Here is a 17596-nt window from a genome sequence, read left to right as displayed (position 1 = left end):
GAGGGAAAACCTGCTAGGAAACACTTTACAGAAAACAATCAGCAAGTTATTTTTTTTTTACTACTTTTTTAAAATCATTCTTTGCAGTGACTTCTAAACTAAGCCCATAGGATGTCATACAGCTGCTGATGTGATTTTATGACACCAAGGGGTATAGTGTCCTTTGGTTGCTACATAAATGAAAAAGTCCGTGTAAGTGCAAAACAGAGAAAACTATCTTGTACCTGCGTTAGTGAGCAGAGAAAATTGCATCCTTAAATGTGTTAAGCTGCACACCAGACAAAGGTACCTGCACACACTGTACTGATACCTTCACTATGAGGTTGCCTTAACAACATACAGCAAATTAGCATGTATCCAGGTGTGGGATACACATGCTGTGTACAGACTGATATTCACTCATGTCAGGTGCATGTGCGGTATCAGTGAATTTTCTTTTGATACTCGCCAGTCTTAGGAAAAGTAACACATTCCCACTTTTTAAATCTAGGTACGTCACTAGTAACTGCGATAAAAAAAAATCAAAACCACCCGACTTACTTTATAAACATGAAAACGTGCCAGAAAAGGAATGGATCTCTTCAGCTTGTCAAAGCGACGCATGCCTGTGCCGTGTTCTGTTTCCTTTACTTTCTTAATTGTCAAGTTTACAATGTTCTCCCTTTAAGCAACTCCAGGATTCCAACTTATCCATTCCACTCTCCCTGGAGTAAAAATTCCTCAATTTCCCATGACATGGAAAACTGCCGCTTTTTCTCAGGGGCACAATTCTACATCCCAACATTTTCCGTTTTCTTGGAATTATAAAAGCAGAACTCGTTTTGCATGCTCACTATTCACGACTCAAGTGATTTCTTTTCTTGTCGATGGAATAAACAGCAGCTTTCTCCAATAACATTCGTCTCAAAGCTGCCATACACTGCTGGAGTCGGCCGAGTACTGAATGGTAAAACTGTGCTGCTCTGCTATTCAACTGCAGCACAATTTGGACAGAAGCCAGGAGGTCAATATTAACTGGAGGATGGAGAGTTCATTTCCTGTGGGCCCCTCAGCTGATGGTTTAACAAGGCGATTCTCCACGCCTCCTCACATACCGCCACCCACCCGCCGCCCCCCCCCCCCCACCCCGCCAACCAGCACAGGAGCACACAAGATAAAGCAGTGCTATACTCGGGCCCTGTATTTAAAACTGGAGAAGGCTAACCTGCGGTTTCTTGTCTAAATCCCCAGTGAAATCAGTCAGAAACAGAGAAACTCTCAGCTGTGCACTCTAGTATCCATTCAATTTAAAGGGACACTATTTTTTAACAGAAGCTGTTTGATGAGAATTGCTCTTCATTCTTTAAAGAGCCAGCTGTCAAATGTATCATTTTCATCAAAATGCTATCATATTCAAGTGATAGTTTCAATGTAATATACACCAAGCCATGCTTTTGTAAACAGGATGGAAAAAGATTTGCCCTGCATTTTATCGTGAAGGTAGAGCTTTAATGATTCAAGACTTTCAGTGACTCCATTATAGACAAACCCGTGAGTATTCGGCAACAGTTTAAGGCCAATTTCTATACCAAGTCCAACAAAACTCTCAAGCAAGAGAATATAGATTCTGCAACAGATCTTCCCAGTTTCTGAGAAACATTATGGAGTGGACTATTCATATTTATATCTTAAGTGCAACAACAGCAATTTTTAGATTTAAAAAATAACAATTTAGAGCCACTTGATCTATAAACATATACAGGCCCATAATATGCGGTCAGCGGCGAAGCAAAGGCGCTCACCGCTGGCCCTGAAGAAAGCTGCCTACTCGTGATCTCTGTGGTGAGAAGTTTGCCTTTTTCGACGTTCAATTAATTTCAGCGCTCTGTAATGGGAATTCCTAGTGCGATGCTGCAGTGACGTCAACAAGCTGTCTAAGCAGCCAATCACATTGCAGAATTCTCACGGATAGGAAACGAGAAGCTGTTTTTATCCGGACTTTTTTAAAATGTCAGAGAGCGAAATAAAGATTGGGACTCTCACATGGGAATAAGGTAGAAGCTGAAATATCATGAACAAACTTTTTTTTTATTTTTATTGATTTTTAAAAATTGTAATTATCATAATGGAAAAATTTGACACTCCACAAATATAAAAATTAGTTTTTCAGGGCTAGAACATTTGTTTACCAGTCAATACGCTGTTAAAACTCCAATTACACCTATTCCAACAAGGCTTAACATTTAATGGGGATTTGAACAGCGATATTACTGCGGAAAAGAGCAAGCTTTCGTTATAGTTTCACTGACTGCCAGCTAAGCTATGGGCGGTCCACAGCATAGCCAGTGGCGGAGCAGTGAATGACCGCAGCTTCAGGATTTCCGGGTTTAGATGCACATGCGTGAAATCCTGACAGTTCGCCGTTATTCCCCACCGCACATTTTGGGCCATAGTACAGGAAACTTTGGTTTATCCGGAGGTTTGTATGTCCGGAATACTCGATCTAACGGCAAAAATCAGGAGCCGTTTTCTGTAAGTTTTTTTAGATCTCGTTCTTTTTTTTCCCCCCAGTCAGCCACTGCAAGGTCTGTAGCTATAGCAACAGCTTCAGCTAGAGACGCTTGCAGCTGCAGCCGACTCTTTAGAAGCTGTTGCTAAGCAACAGTGTTTGTTGTCAGATACAGAGATGAAAACCTCCGTATGCTTCAACATTAACTTTGTATGTCCGGCAGTTTTGATAGATCGGCAACACGCCGGTCCCGTCAGTGCCGGATATCACAAAGTTTCCTGTACTTGAAGAGAAGAGGGGAACAATGCAGTAGAGCAGGAGCTGGAGCAGTGGAACAGGAACGGAAACCTGAAGCAGCCAAACCAGCCCCCAAGAACAACCAAGCAGCTGCTCCGCTACTCCACCACTAGCGGACCTTCAAGGGGGGAAAACTCAGGACACATGCAGTATGGGAATGGGAGCAGTGGCATTAGAATCGGCAGAACTAACACCAGGATTGGGAGCAGGAACGGCAGCACTAGTACAATGGGCCTTTACAGCCAGCTTGGTAGCCGATATACAAGTTTCACAGGAACAAAAACACTAGATTTCTTTAACTAACAAGACCAACTCTAAAAACTGACGGTACCACCACTGCTGATCCTAAACCTAATTCCGCAGCCATTTTCTTCAAAATGCAACAAAGGAGCAATTCTGAGGAGAGGAATTCTAAGGCAATTTCCAAGGCTGTTGAACACCAACAGCCTCGATTGGAAATAGGCTGTTCTCTACACAAATGGAGGCCATTGTTAAAATAGATCTCAAAGTCAAGTGCAGTAAGCCTCAGACACAAACGGAAATTTGTCTACTGCTGGAGAGATTAAAGAAATACACGTGCTAAAGACACGTATCCAGACTGGATTACAAGGAGATGCCACTTTTACATCCCTGTAATGATGCTATTATACAAAGAGGCACGGCAGGATGAATCTATTCCCATAAAAGTGAGACAGACTGAATTCTTCCGAGAGCAACTGATCCCACTGAACCCAAGAAAGTATCTATGGCGGACCCGAATTGCAACAATGATATAAAAAAAAACAGAAAAGACAGAGAGAGAGAGAGAAAAAGAGGCTGAGTCAGAGATGGATCGAGTCCCACAGGACTAACATTTTAATCAGGGACAGAGGGGGGGAAATTCAGTATCGCCCCGTTTGGGGCGCCATTATTGGCCTTGCGCAAAGTTTAGCGCCTGGCGCTAATTATCACCTCCGACGGCAAACTTGGCTTTTATCGCCCCTGGAGGTGATTGGAGCGCTAAATCAGGCACTTCACACCTGTCTTAAGGCACAAAGGCCAAGGAGCGAGGCGCTACCTCAGAGCACTGGCGAAGCTCATGTGATGTCAGTCAGCAATGGAACACAAACACACTGGCACCGGCCAATTCTTAAAGGGGAGTTCTGACGAATGGTCATTGACCTGAAACGTTAACTCTGTTTCTCTCTTCACAGATGCTGCTTGGCCTGCTGAGTTTCTTCAGCATTTTCTGTTTTTATCTTAAAGGAGAGGATTGATCTTGCTCTCCATCCACATCCTGCTCATTGCAGCCTTTAATCTCGGCCTGGAGAGACCTGTACATCAAATCTGCTGGAAAAAACAATGGAGAGACCCAGGGAAAGAGCTCAGAGTGCAGCCCCCACAGTCTCTTCTAAATCGATACAAGGAAGGGCAAATCAAAATGAACCTGCAAAGTGCTGCTCAGTACCCAAAACTCCTTCACACAGCGTTGAATCTCTCCAGAAGTCTCTCTCTCTCTCAGAATGCGTGGTGCACAAATGTCACCAACAAAAAAAGGCAGGAAGCGGTCACCTTTAAATAGCGCTCCCCCAGTCCCTTCCTGACTGCAAAACGCTCCCCTCAACCTGTCGTTGCTAGCGGCAGGCGGTAAGGCAGGGGGCGCCACTCAATATCTGGTCCGGGGCGCTACCAGGGCGTTGCGCACTCGACTAACGTCACGATCTGCCGGCGCAGGAGATCGTGGCGGCAGTGTTTAGCGCTGCCGCAAAATGTCTAGTTAATTTCGCGAGCGGCACTAACATCGCCGCGCCCGGGCACTAGTTGCTTTGCGCCCCATTAGCGCCCTCTTAAGGCGCTAACGGGAGGCACAGACAACTGAATTTCTCCCCCAGAATGTCCAAATCGGCATGAAGCTCACATGGGGAGAGGGACAATGGGAAGTAACAGAAATAAAACCTAGTCTGCCAACAAAGAAAGTCCTCCTTTCCCTCCTCCTCTTCCCCCTTATACCTCTCCTCCCCTTCCCCTCCCTCTCTGTCCTCTCCTATTCACCCTTCCCTTCCTCTCCCCTTATCCCTTCACCCTATTTTCATCACCTCTCTTTCCCCTCACCCAACCTTCCCCTCAATCCCTACATCTTCTCTCATCCTCCTCCTCTCCATCCCTACTCCTCTCTCCTTCCTCTACCACGTAGCCCTCTTCTTTCCCTCGCTCGCTCCTATTTCCCTTTTGCTGTGCCCATCCCCTGTTCCCTCTCCCCATTCCCATCCCCTCACTTTCCATCTCTCCCTGATCATACTTACCATTTTCCCTTGTTGATTCTTTCCCTTCTCTCCTCTTCCCCATCCCAACTACAAACCCTCTCCCCTGCCCCTCCATCCAGCACCCTTCCACTTTTCTGTCTCCATCTCCTCCTCCTCTCCCCAGCCCACTTCCCTTTATCATCTCCTCCTCCACTGCCCACTCACGTCTCCCCTTCCCCATCCCTCTCCCTCCTTCCATCTCCCTCCAACCCTTTCCCCTCACCCCACTCCCCCACCAATCCACTCTCCCTTCATTCGCTGTGCTTTCCCCTAATCCCCCTTCTCCCGTTCCCCATCCCCTTTTCCCCTCACCTTTCCTTTTCCTCTCCCCAAAAGTTTCTTCCCTTCCCTCTTCTCTACATGCTCCACCTCTTCCTTCCCTATCTCTTCAATTCTCCTTTTCTTCTTCCTCCTCCCCTTTCCCCATTCCCATCCCCTCCCTTTCTCTTTTTCATTCATCTCCAGCGCTCCACTTCAATCCATCTCCCACCTGCTTCCCTTTTCAGACGTCAACAGGCCTGTGCATGCCTTGCATTTTCGGTTCTTATTTTCAGATTTCTTTTGAAGTTTTTCCTTTAATCTCTAAGTAATGCCCCTGTTGTATGCTGTACTCGATGGAAGTTAATTTCTCAGACAACTCTGTATAAGAACAGACTGCAAAAACGCGCCAACATTTTATAACCTGAAACCAAGATTTAAAAAAAAGCAGCTGACAGACTACCAAAGAAAAGACCTGGTCTCTCTATAACTGTAGTGTTTCGGCATGTTGGCAGCAGCATGTGACAGAAGGAGGCACAAAGAGAGCATCACCAATGCGGCAACTAAATTAACAGTTTACGAAGCTTCCTTGATAATATGGCATTTGATTACCTCCCAACAAGCTTGTTAGGACAAGGGTCTACTGTATTTAGGAAATAAGTGATAAATTTTGCAATTCAGATTAATACAAAACACATTATACATGTGTATATAGATAATCTTTATTATAAACATTGTGTCTGTCATCTACACCATGCTTGTTAAGTCTGTGAGCCAACTGGATCAATTTCCTTCTTTCTCATTGGTTCAGTCTGTTTTTTTCTTCTTTCTGATTAGTTGCTTTGATTATTTTCATTATTCATCAACCATGTTGTGCAAAACCGTTCTCCCCAATTTCAATTTTTCTCCCAAACACATTCCACCAAAAAGCTTCGACACAATCAGATTCTACCGAACCACATTCTAGGGGGAAAAATTCAGTTGCTTTGCGCCTCCTGTTATCGCCTAAGAGGGCGCTAAAGGAGCGCAAAGCAATTTGTGCCCGGGCACGGCGTCACCAACGCCTCCCGCGAAATTCAGCGGCGGTAACCATTAGCCTTCCGCCGCCGATGACATCATTGCCGTGCGCAGCACCCCAGCTGCAATCTTCGGTAGCGCCCCCGGCGTACCGCTGGATGCTATGTCCGACGGGGTCGGGGGGCCTACCTGTGGCCGGGACGGCGCTAATTAAAGGCGAGGTGCCGGGCGGCCATTATTGTTGCTGGCCGCCTGCCCTGCCGTCCCCGGCCTCCTGAGCACCACCCCCCCCGCCCCCCGCGGAGTGCCGGCTGCGCTCCATGAGCCCGGCACTTCGCTTGAGTGCCAGGCTCTTATGCTGGCACACCGATCCTGGGGGCCCAGCTGGGCCCCGGGTCACGCTGCGCAGGGCCCATCCCCTTTAAGGGGAGGAAGGTCTGCAATACCGCAGCACGTAGCGCCGCAATATTCCCTCGCAGCGCCCCAAGAGGGAGGCTGGGCGCTTCCAGTAGTGACCCGCTTCCCTCGAGGCGCTACCACTCAATTTCAGCCGCGGGGGCACTCATTTTTTCAGGGCGCTAAAAGTAGCGCCCCAGCGAAGTTAGCGACCCAAAGGGGGCGCGACTCAATTCCCCCACCCCCCCCACCCCCCTAGTGTTTTGTTCTGGCCCACTCCCTCTCTCTACAAGCCTTCAGGAGCTTGTTCCTCTACCATTCCTGCAGAAAGAGAAAAAGGGAACATGAAAAGAAATGAGAGAAATGAAGTAAAGAAGGAGAGGACAAGGGCAAAGAAAAGCAATATGACGATGAACAACTAACTCCTGTGTTTATTTGTTTCGGCAGCACTGTGCCAGGCAATGAGGAGAGCATAGAGAAAGATACAGAAAACAATGCTGTTTCCAGGTAACAATAGAGCAGGAGAAAGACTATTGGCGGTGGGAGCGAATGAGAGAGGAATCGAGAGGGAGACAGAACATTCTCAGAAACCCGGTTGATGGGTGCGATGGAGAAAAAGACACGTGCACACAAACCCTGTGAAGGCAGCGAAAGGGGAAGACAGAAGTTGATTAATCCTACTTGGGGGTGGGGGAAGGGAAAAGAAAGACACCTTTTTGAGCAGGGGAAACTTCAATTTTGGAACCTATACTTTCAAATAGGTAATAGCGTGTACAGACTACTTGAGTATGGCACTCACACTTAGTGTCAAGTTACAAAATTGATCAATCTCAACAGCAGGTCATTCCAATCTAACCCACTGTCCAGTTCACTGTGGGGAACTCTAGCTGAATAGGCATGGAGCCAGGTATGGGCACGGGGTGGGGGTGTTGGTGTTAAGATCAGTCATGCCCCAGAACTCTTATCCAGAAAAACTAGAGATGGAGTTACTGTATAATCAGACAATATGGCCTTTTGGTTGCAGCTTACGTACCCCTCAGCACTCATGTGCCAGGATGAGGAGGAATTTGAGAAATTACATGGGGCGAGGGACAGTCAGTGCAGCACTTGGAATTGGTCTGCGCATTCTGCTGCAAGGGGAGATTGGGAGAGCCAGCCTTCACGATTCTCTCATCAGCAGGTGGAAAGCAGATACTTCAAAAGAGGGTATTTTTAGAAAGGCAGGCAACTAATTTAGTATTAAAGTGAAGCACTATACTGTACCATTCATATAGTGTCTACTGTCTAGTTGAATGTAACCCTTGAACACCCATTCAGTATTGTGAATATGTATGATGGTTGAACTGAATAAATATGAAATGGAATAAGAACCTTGCTCCCACCCAGCTTTTGTTTGAAACTTTTATTTAAGGAAACTTGCTCTCCGCCCCCTCACACCATTGTGGGTCCCTTTCTCTGCCTCTTTTCTCTTACGCTCCCCATTCCCAGCTGCGCCCTGCTCCATTCAGTTCCCCCCACCCTTTCACTCGTTTTTTCCTTTCGTAGTCCTCAGCTAATTTTCTTTCCTCCCAGCTCCACACCACCGCCATCTATTCCATCCAATGTGTCAACCCCAGCCCTCCCTTGCACTTCCTTCTGGCACCAGCCTCCAGCCCCAACCTCCCAGTCTCCCTCAGCTATGAATCCCTCGCCTTTTCGCCACCCAATCCCAACCACAACCCAGGACTTTCTGGCTGCTATCTGTCTCGATATCTGGTAAACCCCAGGAACGGAGTACAACAATAAAGGAACATGTGGGAGGGATGTAGAGAGATATTGGGGGGCATACAAAAGAGAAAGGAGACAGAGTGCAGAAAAGGCTTAGAGGCAGAGAAAGATTGTGAAAAAGTGTTGCATGTAGAGCCACATACTACAACAAAAATAGCATGAGACAGCCATAGAGAGACAATAAATGAAGATGAACACAAAGAAAATAAAGTGGGCAAGAACTGGAACACACTTACAAGGGCAGAGACAACTTTTGTGTCTCTGAGCAACACCACAGAACATCAACTTAAATAACACACTGTGTTACTGGTTATAGTGGTCCTGTAAGGGGTCTGTGTGTGTGTGTGTGTGTGAGAGAGTGTGATAGAGAGTGAGAGTGTGAATAAGAGACTGTGTGCATGTGAAATATATTTTGTATAACTTGGCATAATGCAAGATGTTCTCCAATACACCATGAGCAATATCAAGGAAGATTCAATAGTTAAATATTTTGAACCATTTTTTGATTAAGAGCTGATTGAAGTTTAAATTTAGTTGCAACATTTGATGACGTTGCAGTATCCCTGATCAATCCCAAATGTTGTGATGAACCCCATTTTTTGAATAAAATGGAACACACCCTCGCTCCTAAAATGCTTCCTGCTCTACAATATTTAACACACGCATGCATACTGTCCTATTAAACTTTGAAATTTTCATTTTAGCATTTACACGTCAATTGACAGTTCCTTGTGAACTTCCAGAAGGAAATGGAACCAATGAATACCTGCCTGCAGATAAACACTAAGCTTCCTGTCCGGTCATTCATTCAGTGACCCCACTGTGTCTCACAAACCATCCAACACTAAAAGCAATGGCACTAAAGAGCACAGGTAGACAAAGGAAAACAGCAACACTGCTGAAACAGAAAAGTCCCAAGATCCCTCTCCTTCATTTTTCTTCCTCATTTAAAAGTGATGGTTTCCTGCCCTCATTTTCTCTCTTTACAGGTCACAGGCTACATGTCGTCTTCCCGAGCAGACAGCAGCATTGTTTGGGCCAGAGTTCCACAGGCACTTGCAGTTCATTTCACGATCACCCAGTAGATGGCAGGATTCTACAAGGCAAGTTGGTCAATCTGTGTCCTGTTGAAGAGGAATCTGAACTTGTTAAACCAGGTTACTGATTTGGTCTGACAGGGCAGAGAGAGCCAGAGCTGCTGCTGCAGCTTTGTAGCTGTGCTGCAGTGACCATGGGGTAAAATTCAACTTCAGCGGTGGGGAAATTTGGCTGGCCGATCCACTACCACCAGTATTGTGCCCCCGCTGAAGTTAAATTTCACCCTCCACATTGTGGTGTATGTAACCTGTTCCACCTTAAGAGAACTACCTTAAGAGATGTACTACTTTCTCTTGGCTGCTGTATACTGTAATACCGGTGGTGACCACACCGGTATATAAACGTTGTGTAGTGATTTGCTGGGCAGTTCAGCCCTGACCTCCGAATAGTAAAGACCTGTTAAAGTTATTCTTGTTGTCTGTGTCCAGTGATTTATAATAAGCATAACTGGGTCACACAGACTCAACAGTGGCGACGAGTCTGATCTTACCCTGCGGCAGTTTTACATCCAAGGCAGCTTCGTCCTCAGAACGGGCGTCGAGAAGAGGCATCCGCCCTCATCATCCTGCTGAGCACCACATCGCACGGGAGGCATCGAGAACCCGGGTTAAAAAGAAAAATTCTGACCACGAAGCCCTCCATCAGCGACAGGCAGTGATCATCCCTTCTACCACGGTGGTGGGTAAGCCGATCAGCGACACGAGCAGAAAGTCGGCCGTGTTGGCTGTGGAGTAGGGGAGGGAAAACGGAGGAAAAAGGGCGGAGAACTCGACCGCGGCCGGTGAAAAGGGCCGGGCTGCAATCGGGGCCGAGAGGCGCAGCGACTGGGGCAGCGTTAAGGCCACGAGAACCGCGGAGAACTCAACCGCAGCCGGTGTAAAGGACCGGCCTGCAAGCGGGGCTGAGAGGCGCAACAGCAGGGGAAGCGTGAATGCCCACGGGAACCGCGGGGGAGCAAAAGCAGCGTCGGAGAATTGAGAACCGCTGGGGAGGCGAGAACGGCAGCAGCACTGCAATCGCCATTGCAGCCAGCGGGGGAAGAAGGCAAACGCGGGAAGCCGCCATTGTAGTCGGCGGGGGAAGAAGACGAGCGCGGGAAAAACCGCCAAGCGCGGGAAGCCGCCATTTTAGTAGGCGGGGGGAAGAAGACAAGCGCGGGAAGCCGCCATTTTGGGAAAAAGAAAATTTAAAGAAACTTGCAAGGATGCCTAAACATGGTAACATCAATGCTTTTGATAGCGATGTCGAAGATTGGGCCACGTACGTAGAACGCATGGAAGTTTATTGTAAAGCAAATGAGGTACCAGATGATAAGAAAGCACTAACCTTATTAAACTCAATGGGTGCGAAGACGTACGGGCTATTGAAGCACCTTGTATCACCAGATAAACCGGCGGATCAGACTTTCGCGAATATTGTTGCTGTCCTGAAAAATAATTTAAACCCCACGCCGCTGCTGATAGCGGAACGATTTAAATTTTACAGAAGAACGCAGCTGAAAGAAGAAAGCAACGCTGAATTCTTAATTGAACTGCGTAAGTTATCAAAGTACTGTCAGTTTGGAACAGGACTAGCAGATGCGCTGAGAGATAAATTTGTGTGTGGATTGTTAAAAGGAACACAAAAGCGACTGCTAGAGGAGAATGATCTTACGCTTGATAAAGCTGTCACTATTGCAGCATCGCACGAAGCCGCAGCGAGAGGCACTGCGGAAATGCAGCTAAGGTCATCGGAACTCAGCACCAATCAAATGGCCTTGGGTGCAGTAAAGTGTTATCGTTGTGGAAAGACAACGCACGATCAGAACCAGTGCTGGTTCAAAAATCAGGAATGCAGAAAATGTTCCAGGCTTGGTCACATAGCTAAAGTATGCCGGTCAGGAAAGAAGACCAGCAACAAAATGTCACCGCAGGAAAAGTGCAGAAAGGTACACAAGGTGACAGAGAACAGTTCGGATGAACAGAAGTCAGATTCCGACTCCAGCAGTAAGGAACTGGGTTGTCTAAGAGTACACAATGTGGGTAATGAAGCAGACCTCCAAACTATCTGGGTCACACTTCAGATAGCAGGAGTCCAAGTGAAGATGGAATTGGACACTGGATCGGCATTGACGGTCATGAATAAGCAAGATTACAAAAGGTTATTCCCACATATTCCCCTACGGGATACGGAGATCGTATTGAAAACATACACGGGGCAAAGAGTATACCCCATCGGAAAGATAAAGGTAAAGGTGGTCCACAAGGGCAAAGAAAGCCGAGGAATGGACTTATATGTGCTACCTGAGGGAGGTCCACCACTACTGGGACGGGAGTGGATCAGGAGAATAAATATGGACTGGCATTCCTTAAAAGCACTAACGGTAGATTCCGGTAAAAAAGATGTCAAACCTAAACGATTGTCCAGAATATTGGACGATGCTAAAGAGGTGTTCCAACAGGGACTGGGAACACAGAGGAATTACGGCAAACATCAAGGTTGAAGAACATGCAAACCCGAAATTTTTCAAAGCCAGACCGGTACCTTATGCGATACGACCTGCTGTGGAAGCTGAGCTGGAAGGGCTAGAACGTTCAGGAGTACTGTCTAAGGTGGACTGGAGTGAGTGGGCCACGCCCATTGTTCCCGTCATGAAGCGTTCATCGAGCAACAAGCCGGGGGAACCGGGGAAGGTTCGCATCTGTGGAGATTTCAAGATCACTGTTAATCCGGTGCTTCACACGGTGCAGTATCCGCTTCCGCGGATTGAGGATATCTTCGCTTCGTTGTCTGGCGGGAAACACTTCACCAAGATAGACCTGGCGCAGGCGTACTTACAGATGGAAGTTGAGGAAGAGTCACGCCAGTATCTCACGATCAACACGCATAGAGGCTTGTATCGGTATAATAGACTGGTTTTTGGAGTGGCATCGGCTCCAGCAATTTGGCAGAGGGCCATGGAGCAGGTATTACAGGGAATTCCAGGCACACAATGTTACCTGGACAATATTCTGATTACAGGAGATGATGATGAGGAACACCTTGCAAATTTGGAACTGGTACTCACCAGATTGAAAGAATATGGACTTCGAGTTAATCGCCAGAAATGTGAGTTCTTTCAGAAGCGGATCTCGTACTGTGGTCATGTCATTGACCAGGAGGGGCTTCATAAGTCTCCTGACAAGATCGAAGCTGTTGTGAAGGCTCCCGCTCCGGATAATGTATCCCAGTTGAGGTCGTTCCTAGGGTTGATTAACTATTACTATAAGTTTCTGCCAAATTTATCCACGGTGCTGCACCCGCTGAACGCTCTTTTGCAGAAGGGAGTACCATGGAAGTGGAGCGAGGACTGTAAGAGGGCCTTTCGCAAAAGCAAGGCATTGATCACCTCAGAGGAAGTGTTGGCTCACTTCAACCCAACGCTGCCTATTCGTTTGGCTTGTGATGCTTCTCCATATGGTATTGGGGCAGTACTCTCACACAAGTTGCCAAATGGCTTGGAGAGGCCAGTCGCGTTCGCATCAAGATCATTGACCTCCGCTGAGCGCAACTATGCTCAGATAGATAGGGAGGCTCTCAGCCTTGTGTGGGGAGTAAAGAAGTTTAATCATTACCTGCAGGGCCAAAAGTTTACGCTACTGACAGACCACCAGCCGTTGGTATCCATTTTTAACCCTAAGAAGGGTGTTTCGGTGATGACAGCACAGAGGCTCCAGAGATGGTCCCTTTTCCTAGGGGCACGTCAATATCAGATCGAATTCAAAGGTACAAAGCAGCATCGTAATGCTGATGGGCTGTCGCGCCTGCCACTACCTACAGCGGAGGAGACACCAACAGTTGACCCTGTTGAGTTATTTCACTCGACCATCATCGAATGTTTACCAGTCACAAATGCAAGTATTGAAAGAGAAACCAGGAACGACCCGACACTGTCCCGGGTCTACGAATTGACAGTGAAGGGATGGCCAGCACATGGTGATCCACTGTTACCGGCATTCTCAGCAAGACGAGAACAGCTGTCCGTCTGTCAAGGAACATTGATGTATGGAACAAGGGTGATTATTCCTCCTAAGTTAAGAGAGAGAGTTCTAAAGGAACTGCATGAAGGTCATCTGGGGGGAGTCAAGATGAAAAGCCTTGCTAGGGCTTATGTGTGGTGGCCGGGTATCGACCAACAGATAGAGGATCTGACGAAAAGCTGCTCAGGGTGCCAAAAAGTTCAAAATGCACCTCCGATTGCGCCGCTGCATCCATGGGAATGGCCTTCAACCCCATGGCAACGAGTACATATTGACTTTGCTGGTCCATTCATGGACTCCATGTTTTTAATTGCGGTGGACGCACATTCTAAATGGCCAGAAGTGATTAAGATGACTACCACTACCTCGGAAAAGACGATCGCGGTGCTAAGAACGATATTTGCTAGAAGTGGTTTGCCAGAACAAATATGTTCAGACAACGGACCGCAGTTCATGTCAGAAGAATTCCAGAAATTCATGAAGAAGAATGGGGTGAAACATTATACCTCTGCCCCATATCATCCGGCTACAAACAGGTTGGCCGAGAGATTTGTACAAACGTTCAAAAAAGCAATAAAGGCCATGAGCGAAGATCAGATCCCACTACAACACAAGTTGGACAATTTCCTACTGGCATATCGAAACGCCACTCATGCAGTGACAAACCAAAGACCTGCCATGATGTTCTATAACAGGAGGTTGCGGTCCAGGTTGGACTTGTTAAAACCAAATGTGCGGAGGGAAGTCGAAAACAAACAGTTCCAGCATATAAATAACAAGACCACTCGGAGTTTCGAAATAGGACAACCAGTGTTAGCCCGGGACTATAAAAATGAGAAATGGCAATCTGGAACAATTCGGGCCAGACAAGGACCCCTGATGTACACGGTAGATATTGGTGAAAATGTAATACGACGTCATGCTGACCAACTGGTAGAATCGAGAACAAGGGTCGAACCCATGGTTACGGCAGAGACAACCGTGGAAGAAGTTAGTGAACCTGAAGCATCTACCTCAGAAGTGAATGTACCTGATGATGATGTCCAATCCATAAGAGATCAACTAGATGAGTCACCCCATCAACGAGAATCAGAGACCCCTGAAAGGCGTTATCCAACTCGGATCAGGAGGCCTCCTCAGAGACTGAATCTTTGAACTGTTTTGCATGAAGTTATATATATATGTTATTATGTTATGTTAAATGGGGATATACACTGTTAAGCTAAAAAGGGAGGATTGTGGTGTATGCAACCTGTTCCACCTTAAGAGAACTACCTTAAGAGATGTACTACTTTCTCTTGGCTGCTGTATACTGTAATACCGGTGGTGACCACACCGGTATATAAACGTTGTGTAGTGATTTGCTGGGCAGTTCAGCCCTGACCTCCGAATAGTAAAGACCTGTTAAAGTTATTCTTGTTGTCTGTGTCCAGTGATTTATAATAAGCATAACTGGGACACACAGACTCAACACACATCTCATGTGCCGTTACAGTTGTGTCGGCTTGGCTCAGTCGATAGCACTCTGAGTCACAGGTGTAAGACCAAACCGTGCTCCAGCGCTTGAGCGTATTCTAGGCTGACAATTCAGTACAGGACTGATGGAGAGTTACATTGTCAGGACTTCTGGGGTGGTCATCCTGTGATTTTGGCATTTTAAAATACAGTTTGTGACATGGTGGGCGAGTGCCTTTAAAAAAAATCAACTCGACTTAAATGCGACACACAGAAGGAAAGACAGCCGGGCTTCTTTTTCACTGGCTGCATTTTGTATCAGTCAGGGCAAGTTCCTCCCTTCAGCGCAGCTCATAGGTGTTTTTTTCTACATTTTCACTGCCACCTCCAACCTCTCGAAAGCTGCTGGCCCTTTGATGTTGCAGCAAGGCTTTCTTGTTTTAATGGCCCACTCAGTAGAGATTCAGAGAAAAATGTTTCATAAAATGAGAGAATGTTAACACACTTTGTGTGATTCAGGTTAGTCATAAACAACCTCACTAGTAAATATTTGCTCTCTATCAAAACACAGTGTTAAACTTGCACTCCAATAATACTTCTCACAGGCAAACAACACAAGCTCACGCAGCTATGATTTTCATGCTGCAGCCAAAGTCATCACATACCTCACTTCAGACATTATATAAATATTCAAGAGGCTTCAGTTTGATTCTGAATCAAAATATTATCCAAGCGAATCCTAAACTCCAGTATAGAACATTCCAGTTACTCCTTTAACTGTATACATTAAACACAAGAGTGAATTTATACTCTTAACACACAATTGTCAGGCCTCACTACCTCCCTTTTTGTGATCGCAAAATTGTCTTCACATTCTCAGCTTTGACCCCTTCAGTACGCTTTGTAAAGTCAATGTAAAACCATTGTATCCCTTATTGTGCTGAGAACATACAACTGGACGCAGGTGCTGTGGTGTATGTAACCTGTACCACCTTAAGAGACTACCTTAAGAGATGGACTACTTTCTCTTGGCTACTGTATATTGTAGTACTGGTGGTGACCACACCGGTATATAAACTCTGTGTAGTAATTTGCTAAGCAGTTCAGCCCTGACCTTCGATTAGTAAAGATCTGCTTAAGTTATTCTTGTTGTCTGTGTCCAGTGATTTAGAATAAGCATATCTGGGACACTCAGACTCAACAGATGCCACGTAGACACAAAATGCACACATCTTCGTAAAGTTCATCATTGAGTTTGGCTTCATTTAGTAGATACGAAACACTTAAGCACTTGGGAGGGCTGTCAAATATTTAGAAATGTGAAGGATACAATACTGCTACTGTCATTATCTTAACAAAAATTTTAATATTTTCCTACAAAATAAAACACCAGAAATTACCTGAACATACAATTAAAAAAAACTGGGGATGTTTTGTCCTCTACAGGGTCTACTGTTAGATTAAAGCCCACCCCGGTTTATATTATAGTTTGCTCAAAAATATTGTCCAAGCTTGGATCAGTGAAGATGTATTCTTCACAAAGGGCCCACTAGTTTATTATACAACAGAGACCAGATTCCATTTACAAAACAGACCCACAGCAGCGAACCCATCGACAGCATATATATTGCCATGGTCAAGTTTTTGACCCCTTACAGGGGCATCTGTTCTATAATAAGTGAGATAATACACAGGAGGTATATCTGTCATCCGTTCAGTGGCCATATTCTAGTAATATTAATATCCCTACATCGATACACCAGATTCATTAAAAATTCCATACCGTTTTCACGAATGAGAAGTAGTATATGCTTTGGCTCTTTATTCAATATTGACACGATAACTGGTGGCAAACAACCAGAAGCCTCAGCATGTCTCACATATAGGCTCACATCCAGCTCAGCGCAAGAGGCAGCTAATAAAACGATACGGTCTACTGCTGGTCACCAACTGCATGCTTGTAATAAATTAAACATATCGATAAAGAGAGTTACATAAAAAGATTACTTGTCGTGATAATTCACGCCATTCTGCAAAGTTACATTTCTATTTGTGCACTTTACCTGTGTTAGATACTTCAGCTAGCCACTTAATGAAGGATTAATGTGAGTGCAGTCCCAATGATTAAATGTTATCTCCGAGGAGACGGTCCCTTTGCACAAGGGGATGAATGCCTGGAACGTACTCTAGAAGTGTCACAGGCACAAGAGACTATCCTGGATTGTCACATAGGAGAGAGCACATTCCTGTGGGCAGTGAAATTACCAACACTGAATAGGATGGTGGATACAGATTCAATAGTAGCCTTCAAAAGGGAATTGGCTAAATACTTGAAGGAGAAAAAATTGCAGGGATATGGGGAAAGAGCGGGGGGGAATATGACTAACTGGACTGCTCTTCGAAAGAGCCGGCACAGACTTGATGGGCCGAATGGCCTCCTTCTGTGCTGTCGTATTCGATGAGTCTATAATAATGCAGAAATGGTTTGGAAAATATTTCCTGGTGAACTCTTTCTTGAATTGCGCCGGTTTCATGTGTTC

The 17596-nt window shown here is 45.9% G+C and overlaps 1 protein-coding gene across 8 annotated transcripts in view; it reads right to left on the bottom strand.

The window, feature by feature from the left end:
- The window catches only part of tnk2b (tyrosine kinase, non-receptor, 2b), a 135502-nt gene that overhangs the window by 92028 nt on the left and 25878 nt on the right, over window positions 1-17596 (bottom strand). For 3 of the 8 annotated variants that reach the window (XM_085990065.1, XM_085990066.1, XM_085990074.1), the window contains exon 1: window positions 541-1034. The exons of 2 other annotated variants lie outside the window; for them this stretch is intronic. In XM_085990065.1, coding sequence (XP_085846191.1) covers window positions 541-603 — 63 coding nt within the window. In that variant the 5' untranslated portion in view covers window positions 604-1034. Of the gene's footprint in view, window positions 1-540; window positions 1037-17596 lie in introns of those variants that run through there. 3 more of the 8 variants (XM_085990072.1, XM_085990073.1, XM_085990071.1) reach the window with 3 other exon arrangements.

The sequence above is a fragment of the Somniosus microcephalus genome, chromosome 6, assembly GCF_052327205.1.
Source record: "Somniosus microcephalus isolate GS21.2 chromosome 6, FLI_Smic_1.0, whole genome shotgun sequence".
Taxonomy (NCBI): Eukaryota; Metazoa; Chordata; class Chondrichthyes; order Squaliformes; family Somniosidae; genus Somniosus; species Somniosus microcephalus.
The sequence above is the reverse complement of the archived record's forward strand: the minus strand, read 5'-3'. Positions and strand labels throughout refer to the sequence as shown.